At 38.1% G+C, this 12,812-nt stretch overlaps 1 protein-coding gene across 2 annotated transcripts in view; it reads left to right on the top strand.

The window, feature by feature from the left end:
* Positions 1–12,812, top strand: part of LOC121860573 (WD repeat and FYVE domain-containing protein 3-like) — a 67,671-nt gene that overhangs the window by 13,346 nt on the left and 41,513 nt on the right. For both annotated transcript variants that reach the window (XM_042357742.1, XM_042357743.1), the window contains exons 17-32: positions 459–653; positions 888–1,060; positions 1,583–1,726; positions 2,244–2,410; positions 3,155–3,382; positions 3,507–3,908; positions 4,350–4,498; positions 5,015–5,198; positions 5,777–5,860; positions 6,495–6,679; positions 8,144–8,247; positions 8,445–8,702; positions 9,122–9,325; positions 9,987–10,204; positions 11,070–11,251; positions 12,198–12,346. In XM_042357742.1, the coding sequence (XP_042213676.1) occupies positions 459–653; positions 888–1,060; positions 1,583–1,726; positions 2,244–2,410; positions 3,155–3,382; positions 3,507–3,908; positions 4,350–4,498; positions 5,015–5,198; positions 5,777–5,860; positions 6,495–6,679; positions 8,144–8,247; positions 8,445–8,702; positions 9,122–9,325; positions 9,987–10,204; positions 11,070–11,251; positions 12,198–12,346 (3,026 nt within the window). The remainder of the gene's footprint in view (positions 1–458; positions 654–887; positions 1,061–1,582; positions 1,727–2,243; positions 2,411–3,154; positions 3,383–3,506; positions 3,909–4,349; positions 4,499–5,014; positions 5,199–5,776; positions 5,861–6,494; positions 6,680–8,143; positions 8,248–8,444; positions 8,703–9,121; positions 9,326–9,986; positions 10,205–11,069; positions 11,252–12,197; positions 12,347–12,812) is intronic.

The following is a 12,812-nucleotide window of genomic DNA, read 5'->3' on the forward strand; positions in this document are numbered from 1 at the left end:
ACATTCAATATACCAGTACATAGTTAAATGTTAGCCTCTACAGTGCATCAGTGGTTCCCCAAACAAGGAGGTTGGTACTGGCCAGAGGTAAAACATATGTATTGACATTCTTTTTCCTCTATTTGGAAATTTTCAGTAAAATTCTGGAACAAAACTTTTTTCTTTGTATATTTCAAATTTCCCCACATGCACAACATACGTGGATAAAATAATACGAGTTAAATGATCTTGAAAGCAATGTAAATATAAGTACAGTATAGGGTATAAAATTATTGAAAGTTGATTAAATTTATTAAAAAAATTTGGAGGGACATGAGGGTTTGGTCAAAAGTTTGGGAACCACTGCTCTACATTGATTCAGTTTGTATAACACTAGAGTATATATTCTTGAGATGTTTGACCTGTTCATTTACAAATACATTATAACATTTTCATTACTACCTTTTCTTGTGGTTCAGAACAAGGTGATGGACATATCACCAAGCAACAAGCGACCTGTAGGTGGACTCAATTTAGGCCCAGCACCCACAGAACCAGTCATAGTCCATGCAGGAGTGATAACCACACTACTTCATCTCCTGCCTTCTATACAGCATCCCACTAGCCCCAAGCTGGCATGCCTTCTTCAGCTATATACAGCTCATCTTATTAAGGTCAGCAGAGACTTTATTTAAAATGCCTTCCTGGTGGATATGGTGATAAAACTATGAATGCATATGTTAATTAAAATTGTCAAGAAGTGTCTCATGAATGTTGTTATGTAATAGTTTTATTGTTTCATTCTTTGCCTCAGATCAGATTTTGTAATCATCGGTAATTTTTTGTTAGGTATCTCCCTCTTTGTACCGTGTATTGTTGATTTAACACTTGTTTTTTCATGTTGACAGAGTCTGGTGAGAACCGAGCGTAACCAACAGTTGATGTGCGAGGTTGGTTTGGCTGGAGACCTTCTATCCAGGTGTTCCAAAGCTCTAGTAAATGAGAAGCATCCTCTTCACCCACCATTACAGTATATTTTCGAGAGACTTGCAGCTCAGGCCATACATCCTAGAGATCTCAGGTACTTACAGATATTTCAGTTAATCACATTATAATAACTAGTCATTTCACTGTTTTATACGATGGAACAAAGTGTACACAAACCAGAAAGAAATGAGTGAATAAAATACCAGAGAAGGTTTATATAAAGAATTAGAAATATTCCACACTCACTTAATCATGTTTTGAACTTACAGATGCAGTATACAAAGTGCATCCTCAACCCCTTGTATAATGGGCTTTCTCTGTGCTCAATAAAATCATCTCATGTTAGCCAAATACAATAATGGAAGTGTTGTCCTTGGAGGGAAGGGGTTGACCTCATAGGATAAAAGCAGCTGTGTTTTGTAGACTATTTCTGTTTGTTGTCTTAGTCCTTCTTGTTATCCTCTGACTATATATCCCACAAAACAGATGTTGGAGTTCTTTCACTCATACACACTACCTTGGAGCTGAGTGAGTCCATATTGGAAGAGATTTAGTGAATTTGATTTTTTTTCTTCACATTTGATTGTATTTTTTTTTCTCTTTTTTGTTTGACCAGAATATTCATAAGACTCGGCAACCCACTGAACTGCCTAAATCTGGATGATGTATACATTGCTGCTGGTCACTCCACCTACAATGGTCCGGTCCCTCTCACCCGCATCAAAACTCTCGTCTCCATGACAACTCCCCGAGACTTCAGGTGAGTGACTCTTAGTATTGACTGGCTTGGGATTCTACATTGACCATGACTGTCATTACTCTCTCTCTCTCTTGGGCTGTCTCATCCTTGCAATAAATGCTGTCTACTTGGCTACTCTACTCTGCCCTTGTCTTTCTCATGATATCTTACCTATCACCGGAATATCTAAGTCTGGTATTATAAGAAAGTTTTAATGAAATTAGCCTTATTGGTTATGATGAATTATTAGTAGAAATGGATTTGTACTTTAGAGAGTTTTTCAGGGTTCTTAGTGTTGCTTTATTTACAGTTAATAAAAAACTCCTACAGTTCTGAGGGTATAATAGAATGTATAAGGACTAAGTTGTTTAGGAGGGAATGTAGATGTTAGTTCTGTATTGTCTTTGCATCATCATTACAGCTGTCTTAACTTTGACCTAGAACTTAATTTATTACTGTATGTCTAATATGTTTCAGGTTATTAACATATTGATATAGTACACTGTCTCTTCTTATGTATCATATAACTTCTTCACAGAGTTGGCACCCTTGTGTATCCATCGTTCATTGAGTTTGATATGAGCGCCGAAGGTTTTGGGTGCTTGTTTCTGCCCTCAATGGCACCACAGAGTGCTGGTGGAGGCTCAGTGGTTGGAGCTGCTCTATCCTCCACAGAACCAAATGTCATTGGTGGCATTGGTACAGGTGTGTAGTTGCACCTTTTTCCTATTACTTTCTACACTTGTCGTACACCACACTTCCCTCTCATTAGCCACCTTGTTGTGAAACTGTGAGAGAAGTAAGATAATAGATAGGTCTGAGAAACACATACAGCAGAAGGACCTCACACAAAGTAAAGAAATATAGACAAAGCTACAGTATTGTCAGTGTTCATGGTTGAGACAAGAGCAAGATCGTGGGATAAGTTAACCTATAAATGGCAGCCATCATCAGTGGATGTTGGCTGTATGGATGACAGCCAACATCAATGGATGTTTCATGTTCTTGTACAGTATTCCAGTTTTTACACATATAGGGACAGAGGAGAAAATTCCTTATTCACTGTTTTAAGAGTTAAGGGGTGGCTCCTTTTCTCCTAAACAAATATATTAATTAGTAGTACTGTATGTAAATCTTCTTTTTACCCCGAGTCTTGCCAAAGATTTTCTTCTGTTGTTGCCCTTCTACACTTGTCTTACTTCACATATTCTTCATTATTTTACTACAGTACAGTATTTACATAATTTTTGACACTTTATTGTTTTTCCTCCTCTTCCTCCTCCTTTGTTCAGACCATAAAGTATTAGGAACATGTTTTTCAAAATGGTCTTAAACTGTGTGATTGATTTCGTTTTTTGAATACATTACTATAATATTAGTTGTACTGTAATGTACAGTATTGTATAAGAATTGTCTTTGTATACTAACTTAAGCTGTATTTTCTTCCAGGAGACAGAATTTTCCCACCTCAAACTGGCCTGACATACAGCACCTGGGTGTGTGTTGAAAAATACAGTGACCCCAGGACTGACCCCCACTGTGTACGTGTGTTAACCCTCGTCCGACACGTTCCCGGCCGCGATCATCACCTGGTCTGTCTCTCGATCGTCATCTCTGCGAGGGACAAAGCACTTATTGTGTCTACACACGAAACAAATTTCCCACAGCCAGGACAAGGTTTGTTGTTAATTATAAATTTTTCATTATTTTCATTGTTAGAAGTGTTTTATTTTATGTGAATTGCTAGTTAATGTTATGAATTATTTATTTATTTATTTATTTATTTCCATTTCCATTCTAGGTGTGACAGAGTGGGAACCTGAAGTAGTTGGTGACTTTGGATGTCGTGTCTGGTGTCCTGACTTGTTAACTGAAGGTCAGTGGCATCACCTGACTGTATCGTTAAGTCGTTCAGTGCTCAAAAATTCCTCACTCTGCATCTACATTGACGGTCAACTTGTTACTCAAAAGAAGCTTCACTACATCCTGCAAAATCCTGGCGGAGGAGCAGCAAACCTCACCATCGCTTCCTCCGTATACGCCTACATCGGTACTCCTCCAGCATACAGAAGACACTCCAGACTTGTGTGGAAGCAGAGCTGCTGTCACCTGGTGGAGGAAGTGTTACAACCACAGATGGTCAACCAGCTCCACCAACTTGGCCCTCACTACACCGGTTCCTTACAGGCAGCGCAGATACCTGGTAGGTTTTGGGGTGCCGGTGATTTCCATTGGGTAAATTAATTGTTGTCTTTGTGTATTTTGCAACAGAAGAATCCCCAAGTGGAAAGCAAATATGATATTACACAGCAGTGTTTAACAGTTTGTGCATCATTGTGTAGCAAGTTGTTTTGTTCTTTCACCACAGTTATTCATCCCTTGGTTCTCTGACATGGGTCCATACCTGCTGACATGTATGATATACTTATTCTAGAGTCCTAGACTTTGTTTTATTGAAATAGACTATTTTATGAACTTAATGAGACAGTAAGAAAAGAAGAAATTAACTTAAATTTTACCACAAAGGTGTTTGTTTTACTAATATTTATCTTCTTTTACATACCCAGTAAGTTTTCTCTGACAGTCTGCTGATGAATCATGCCACTAAGCTTCAAAATTTTATTAATTTATTTCTCATTTTCAGGTGTAGATAGTCAGATTTCACAGTCAGTTGCTGTTGTTCCTGAAGAAAAAGTCATATTTGGTTTAAATGCCACGGCAATATCTCACCTCACGTTGAATAAGATCAGAAAGATGTATTCCAAGGTGGACAACAGAGCAATAGCTAAACAGGTCTGTAGATGTGTCTCTTCCTTCACATTGTCTATTCAAGATTAAAATATTTTGCTGTACTTTATAGTCAGAATTTTTTGGGGTAATACCTATTAGGTTTTGGGGAGTAACAACGGTGAACTAGAAAGATGTACTGTATTAGGTCTTATTGTGAAGGGGTGACCATGGGGGAACACTGTTATGGTAGCAAGAATGAACAATTAACTCTTAAATGGCAGTCATAATTAGTGGATGTTTCATGTTCCTTGTGTTCCATTTCTTGCACATATGTGGTTATTGGGAGAGAGTGTGTTTGTCTTTGATTACAGGCAGCCTCCATTTTTGGCAAGAAAAACCTTGACAGATTTAAAAACAAAATAGTTTAATATACACCAGAATCTTATAGGCATGATATGATGGCTAGTAGACGACAGTCATTGAAATACTATGCCCTGTATATAGAAATGGAACGTATTGATGGCTGAGATTTATTACCCACAACTGTATATCAGATATCTAATTTACTTCATGATTCAGCATGGTATGTCTTCACACGAGAATGCCACCCCCATTCGTGTCCTGCACAACTCAGCTGCTCATCTGAGTGGGCCCTCTCGTTCCCTGGGAGGGGTAGTGGTCGGTTATCTCGGAGTGAGGGTCTTCTGTCCGAGGCCTGTCGCTGCCATGCTGGATAATGTCGGTGGATGTTCTGTCCTGTTGGGTAGGTGTACAATGTTGGTTGACTCTTTTAACCCCTTGTGTATGAGGGTCTCTCTCTGCTGAGTAAAATTGTCTGATGTCTGCCACATAAAATGTTTAAAGAGGCATCTTCAAAGTGATGGGGTTAACTAAGACTTCATGAACTTGATGCTCTTCCCAGGTAATTTGTAATATGCTAACAGGTCTACAGGGGTCATTACAGTACCCAGGAAATCCCCTCGGCAGTGCTGGCTGGTACTAATCTAATGATGAGTTAAACCTTATTCAGGATAAAGCTCAATATGTATACAGACAACACAGGTACACTTTGCAGTGTACATAGACAAGGCCAGTTTTCAATTTCTAATGTATTTAGACAGTGTCAGTATACAAACTTGTACATAGACAGTGCAGATATACAAGCAACAATAACAGTAATGGAATTCAACCAAGGATAACCAACAAAGCAACCAGAGAAAGTCCTTGAGGTTTTAACCATTGAAACTGTGATACATAAATACTGATGTTGACAGAATATCCAAACAATCCAATAAAAATTACACTTAACAGAAACTATTAAGCTTCACTTTTCTTTCTCAGGTTTGGTCGCCATGTCCAAAGATGTGGAGTCCTTGTATGCATCGGTTAAAGCTCTTTCTTGTGTTATTAAAACCAGTAAAACAGGTAAGAATTATTTCTCCCTAGTTTGTGTGGTTAGAATAGGTGGTATTTGGTGGTAATTACATGGTACCAGACTGGGTAGTAATTGGTTGGTACTTTTCAAATATGGCTGAACTTCCATTGGTTAGCATTTGGTATATTATCCAGCACCAAGAACAACTTAAAATGGAGAAACCAGCCAGATACCATTTGATCTTCAAAGGTCTATACAGTACAGGTACTGTATATTGTACCTCGTGTCTACACCATAATGTACTCGAACTTATATTACAATACTTGTTTCCTATTACTAGAAATTCTATAGCCAATACATGGATAATTATAGTACTAAGATGGGCCTTTGAGTTAAGTGTTTGGAGAACATTTAGTAAGTCCCCTCATTAGGAAGTAAAGAATGTCAGATTAAGCTCTTTTGCACTGCTATTACTGCTACTTAATATATTACAGTAATAAGAATGTCTGCCAATCTGTATGTTTTTTATCTTTGTGTAGGGGAGTCCGGGACACAGATATATCAAGGCAGGAGAGAAATAAATGTGAAGTGAGGTAAATCAAACATGGAAAATGATAGGAATGATTTAATTAGGAATAAGAAAAAGATTCTCTCGTTAATTATACGTGGGATTATATTTTCCAGCTCAACTAGAGATGAATCAGAGTTTGGGATACCAGACATTGGCGCTTCTGTTACGGAAGAAAAAGTCACTCCTCAACTCACACATCCTCCACCTGTGCATGACTCTGGCGGGTTCTGGTGAGGCTCGGGAGTCCTCGGCCATACCTAACACCCCTGCCTTTAATGACCTTCTGTGTGACCTGGAGGTGAGTAATGTATCAAGGCCAGATATACTTTAATCCAGGTTTTCTTATTGATGAATTGAACTCAGTGGTTTATGTGCCTCAGTTGAGTAAGTTTAATTTCCATTGCCTCAATTTCCTGTATCCCGGTTCTATATTTTTACTTTAATATATTGGCATCTCACATTACAGTACAGTACTTGAAATATTGCAGTGTACAGATTGTGTAAGCAGTTTATGAGAATTATGATTGTTCTATGATAGTTCTCAAACATATCTTGCAATGTTAAAAAAATCATCTATGCATTGTTATGAATATGGTTATCATAACCTCTATGATATGATTGAACTTAAATAGAGCACGAGCCATGAAATCAGTGATACACTTGTCACGTACGAGGAATGGAGGAATTACGTAGTCCTCTGCCCTTATACCTGGTAAAGTGGCTGGTGCATTTTGTGAGCTGTGGCATCTCTGTGGAATGCTTATCTAGCATCCTTAGTCTGATTACTACTACAACATCCCTGAGGGCCATTATGGGAGTTTTAATATAATATTAACAAACACAGAGTTGCCACCTCTCAGAAAATGCACCAGCCACTGTACAGTACCAGGTATGTATAAGTGTAGGTGAATGAACAAACATTCAGAAAGTGTAGGTCCACATTTAGAGAAAAGTGTTGGGTGGTTTATGGGGTGGCTGTGCTGTCTGATGGTGGCTGGTGCCGGGTTACATGAAGTGGTAGGACTATAAGGAACCTTTGAGCCTTGTTGTGGAAGGGGAACATATAGCAGAGAATGAATGACAGCAGATATACAGTAATAATTATACAGCCACTCCTTGACTTACGACGGGGTTAGGGACCCAAATCCAGGTCGTAAGTCGAATTGGTTGTAAATCGAAAATGCAAAAATAATAAATAGAAAATCCAAAATGGGTGTCTCTTTTTCTTCTCAGCACCACAAAACTCTCACTTTTAAGCTTGCCAGACATTTTAAAGGGAATTACAAACGAAAATTTTGTCAGTACACAGCGCAATCACTAACGTCGGGACTCGATAATACGTAATTTGAAAAAAAAATTGGTACGACTGGGACGGTCGTATGTCTGGGTGGTTGTAAGTCGAGGAGTGGCTGTAATATTTAACTGTTTATTGGGATAACATGGCAACCAAAAGGCTGCAAATATACAATAAAGAGAGATGATAAAAATGACATAATGAAATTGGGGAATGAGTCACTTGATTAACAGAAGCTTTCAATACAAAAATAGAAGTAATATGGGGGAACAATGTGAACATACGTACTGTACAATTTAACTTTAGATATGGAAGTAATCTCATTGATCGGAGGGCAGCCGGTCCTGTAAACTGCCTGGTACAAGAGGTGTGTGCATGTGTTGGTCTTGACTCCAGCCAGCCATCCTGTTTGGAAATATTTCCAAAAGTAAAAAACGAAAAAAGTAATTGTGATTTTCTTCCATGTAGGTTTGGTCTGATGCCCCTGGGGAGCTGTGCCGCACTCTGCTGGAACATTTGGTGGAGTTGGCACGTGAGTCAGGAGAGAGGCATCATAATGTTCGCAAAATGAGGTAAAAAGAAATTTCATTTTTAGAATCATAAAGAATTTCAAGTTTTCTCTACAATCCAATATAAGAGCAAGTACATATATAATTGCCTGTATATTTTATGTTTATGGCAGCTAACTCACAAAGTTTTAATGCATTGTTGTCAGTCCAGTAACATTGTCTTGTAAGTTTTTTCAAGAAAGATGTCTTTTTTTTCACAGGTCATTACGTTTGGTACAAAGGCTGTTATTCCTGTTGTGGGAGCAGTCACAAGGCAAAGAAGTAGCTTCCTCCTCTCCTTCAAACAGTTCATCATCTTCCACAAATTCGTCCTCCATGAACAACAACAACACCGCCACCATTGCAGCGTTTGCAGCTAACAGTAACCTCATGTCACTGAGCTCACAAACCACTTCTGTCATTTTCACTCTCCTCACAACACTGTTAGCCAATAATCCGCGTCAACAAGATCTCTTATGGTATGTATTCGGCGGGTTTTATCTTGTGATTTAAATGTTAGTGTGTATTTCCTCACATCAAAATATTGGTCATTGTAATAAGAGGTTTTTGGAGGGAGACATATGTACTACTGGTGTGTGTCACTGATGTGGTGTGTCAGGTGACCAGCAGGTGAACCAGATAAAGAACCTCGGCCTTGTTGTGGAAGAGAACTCTGTATAGAAGAAGAATACATTTGTTTAGGTACTTGCAGGTAGACTGAATGAATGAATGAGTTTTGTTGAATAGCAAAAGTGTAAAAGAAAATGATAAGTGTGTCGGTAAGATCAGATAATTTTAGTGTGATTACTCATAAAAGTGGATACAGCATTGTACTTTAAAAAGAATATTTGCTTATTTTTATATTAATTAATTTATTTATTATTCACTTCATTTTCAGCTTTGGGCAGTTCATCGTGTCAACTCTCCCAATCCTCAGTATATCCGAAAAACACATTGAGATTAAGACGTGTGGGGACGAAAAGGGAATGGAGAATGGGGATTACACCATCATGTCTGTGAGGAGTGTTCTGCTGAGGAACAAGTGTCTGGAGATTGTTCACACACTCCTCTATAACTCAAATAAGAACACCATACATTTAGGGTAAGTATTTAGTTATTTATTTACATTTTAGAGTAGTATGTTATGGAAATAGTTGTTTTTTCTGTCACACACTTTACTTCCCATGGTCCACAGTCTATGAAGTAAGGTGTCTGTATTATCTGTATTTCTTCATCCATCTCCTGCAGAAGTGAGAGTAAAGTAAAGGTATTAGACAATTACACTACTGTACTATGAATTCAGTAACAGAAGAGAATATTAATTGATGAGGATATAAAAAATGGATACTAAGGGTTAATGGGGATTTCTTTTGGGTTTGGTATATTTATTGATCTCATTTGAAAATATTGCTGAATTGATGAGTAAATATATATAATGTATCTGTGTGTCAGTGTAGGGAGTGGTGTAAGTTGCCTTGATGATGGTGAGTGGATGAAGTTCTCATTAGGAGAGCCACTGGCCTTCTTGTGATGCAGACGGAGCTGTGTAAAGTGATCATTGATTACTGTTATTTATGGCCTATATTAAGGAAGTGTATTTTGTTGTATGAATAATGATATCTGTTACAGCATACACTATGTACAATATATTTATGATAATTTTGTCATACACTATGTATATTTGTTATGTTTGTTATATGCATATTTATGTTATCCTTATTATATGTATAGTACAGTATTTACATTACCATATTCTCCTCCAGGTTTTGTGAGGAGGTGGTCAAAGTCTTGGGGCTGGACTGGGTACTGTTGTTCGCCCAGGGTCACCTTCACCCCTCCACCGTCCTCATCGCCCTGCGCATGCTTGTGGCTCTGCTGTCTAACTCGGGGATTTTGCAGAAATTCCGAGATGCTTCCCAGAATGGTGGCTGGATGATTGATGCCCACCAGGTTACTAACAACAAGTTTGGTCAAGTACTTGGTATGTGGTGTTTATTTGTCTTTGTACTGTGGCTGTGTTTGTGTGTCTTTATTATTATGGTGTATAAAGGTGTGTGTCTTTATTATTATGGTGTATAAAGGTGTGTGTGTCTGTGTCAGTTGTACCTTACTCTGTCAGGGAATATAGCTATAGGGTCTTGTGATGTCAGAGGCAGGTTTCATTAGACTTTTACTAACTATGGTTACCGGCCTTGTGGACCGTAAGAGACCCCAACTCAGTATAACATGATCAGTCCGAGGGTGTGTCAGTCCTAATGTGTTTCTAGCACTTTGGTCATGTTGGGGCCAGCCTATTGGGATTAGTTTCCTTAACACCTTGAACCTTAACAGTCATTTTTTCATCAGCCATCTTTTAAATTTTAGATTCCTATGTAATGCTGTAAATTCAGAGTCTTGAAAATTTAAGAGATCTGGGACTGGGATTAATGAGTAATAGGGTGTACAGTATGTGAGCAAATATAAATCTAAAATTACCTTTTTGTTTCTGTAGCAAAATGAAATAAGATTTGCTTTTGTAGATGTAATTAAAGATATATGTGTAAGGGTAAGTCAGTCTGTCTCATTAAAAGTTTTCTTTGAAATTTAAAAATTTTCAAATCATCCATCAGTTTTAGATGGAATTTCTTGAAAATTGATGTAAATTATGTATAATATTCATATGGATCAGTGATTTACTTGTATCAAATTAGTTCCACTCTGATTATGGGAGGAAGTAAGTACTGTATGACTCTATGTTGTGTAATATGTTACAGCTAAATATGTCGCCTTCAGTGAACATTTATAGTACATTTTAATGAATACAGAAATTCCATATACTGTACCTTGTAAATTATTGTATATTTCAGGTTACTCTGTTGGCTCTGTTGTGCGTTCCTTGAGTGAGATCCGCGAGGAGGCGTGGCACATACCCGGGTTCCAAGTTCTGACATGGCTTGTTCCTCGACATATTCACATCCCACAAGTATATTACCTACTCTTGGCACTGCTTCTGGGACAGCCTGTCAAGAATGTTCAAAACAACACCAAGGTCAGTATAATGAGGCTAATGGTAGTGTGTTTTGTCGGGGGGTCGGGAGGTAGAGGCTAATGGTGTTTTAACCCTCTCAGGCACTCGACTAGGTTTTAAGTTTCTGTGACTATGACAAAAGTCATATGGGACCACTTACATGAGGTTTGGCCATCTTCATTCTGCAGCCAATTTATCCCACAAGAATATTTAAGAAAAATTTTATCACTGGCTATATTATTGTTTTGGCTTCAACACAGTCAGAAAAACTAAATAAGATGAGAATATGACTATATTTTTTCTCACCAAATAAACAGGAAAAGATATTGTGGTCCTAACATCATATAATTGATATTTCTCACGAATCTACCAAGTTATTTTCATACAGTAGTTATAGAAGCAGATTTTTATGAGCTTTCCAGAGTTGGCTTTTGATGTAACTAATTATGGGGAGGGTGGGAGAGGAGATAAAGGGACAAATGAGACCTGCCAACACGGCTGACGGGAAGACACCGATGGACAGCGGAACTCTAACCACACTTTGATACTTTCTGAAAGCTTCCCTCACAAGTTCATGCAGTCATCTATGACACATGGAAAGACCCCTGTACATCACAATTATCTTTTTTGGCAAATTTTGAAACGTTTAATGACGTGATTTGCCTCACCGATGCAAATAGTGCTACCCAGTGATTTGGCGCGATGCATGTCATGATGTGTGAGTGTTAATGGAATATCTGTAAGGTTTTATTTTCCTTATTTCATGTCTTGTTATCTTCTACATCATATTACTCGTACTGTACATTTTAAGGGCATTGCATTTGTTGCTTTTAAGGTACATTTTTAGATACCTGTACATGTTTATGTATGTTTATCTTCAGCCAGATCTTGAAAGTACAGTATTTGGACCTTTGTGTTTGTGTAGTGCCAAACATCCATTTTATATTGTGTGTGTGTTCCTTTCCAGTTGGACCTTGATAGTATTTGGACGTTTGTGTTTGGAGTGCCGGCCAGCCAGTGTGCCACGACCATTTCTGGCCGTGTGTCTCTGTGCCCGGAGGCTGCCATCGCCATTCTCGCCATGGTGCGAGCAATGCTCAACCAGGAGGAGAAAGGGTTTGTACAGTGTTTACATTCACTAAAATAACACCATAATTTTGTACTATAGTTGTTTTAGTTAGTTTATGTCCCCAGATTTAGATTTATTGCACCGAAAGAATTTATGAGAAATGAATGTGGTCACCTTTGGCAGCTCACCTTAGCATATGAAATTAATTGCTTTTAAGCTTTATAATCAGTGTGGAAGACAATGATTACTTTGTATGATAGTTGATGATACTGTATGAGGAAATGTGCATGAAATGTTTTACCCACTGCATCTGACCTTCCCTGTCACTCAGTAGCTACACTCTTCTTGCTCGTCTCTCATTAGTATTTCCCTGTCTGTATCCTGTGATCCACCTCATGTACATTGCAGCAGATAAAATTTAACAGCTAAATAGAAATAAATGGGACTATAATATAAATGAAGCTGCATGAGTAAGAAGAGAGTATTAGTGTGTGACATAGCAACAAGTTGACA

The sequence above is a fragment of the Homarus americanus genome, unplaced genomic scaffold (assembly GCF_018991925.1).
Source record: "Homarus americanus isolate GMGI-L3 unplaced genomic scaffold, GMGI_Hamer_2.0 scaffold11150, whole genome shotgun sequence".
NCBI lineage: Eukaryota > Metazoa > Arthropoda > Malacostraca > Decapoda > Nephropidae > Homarus > Homarus americanus.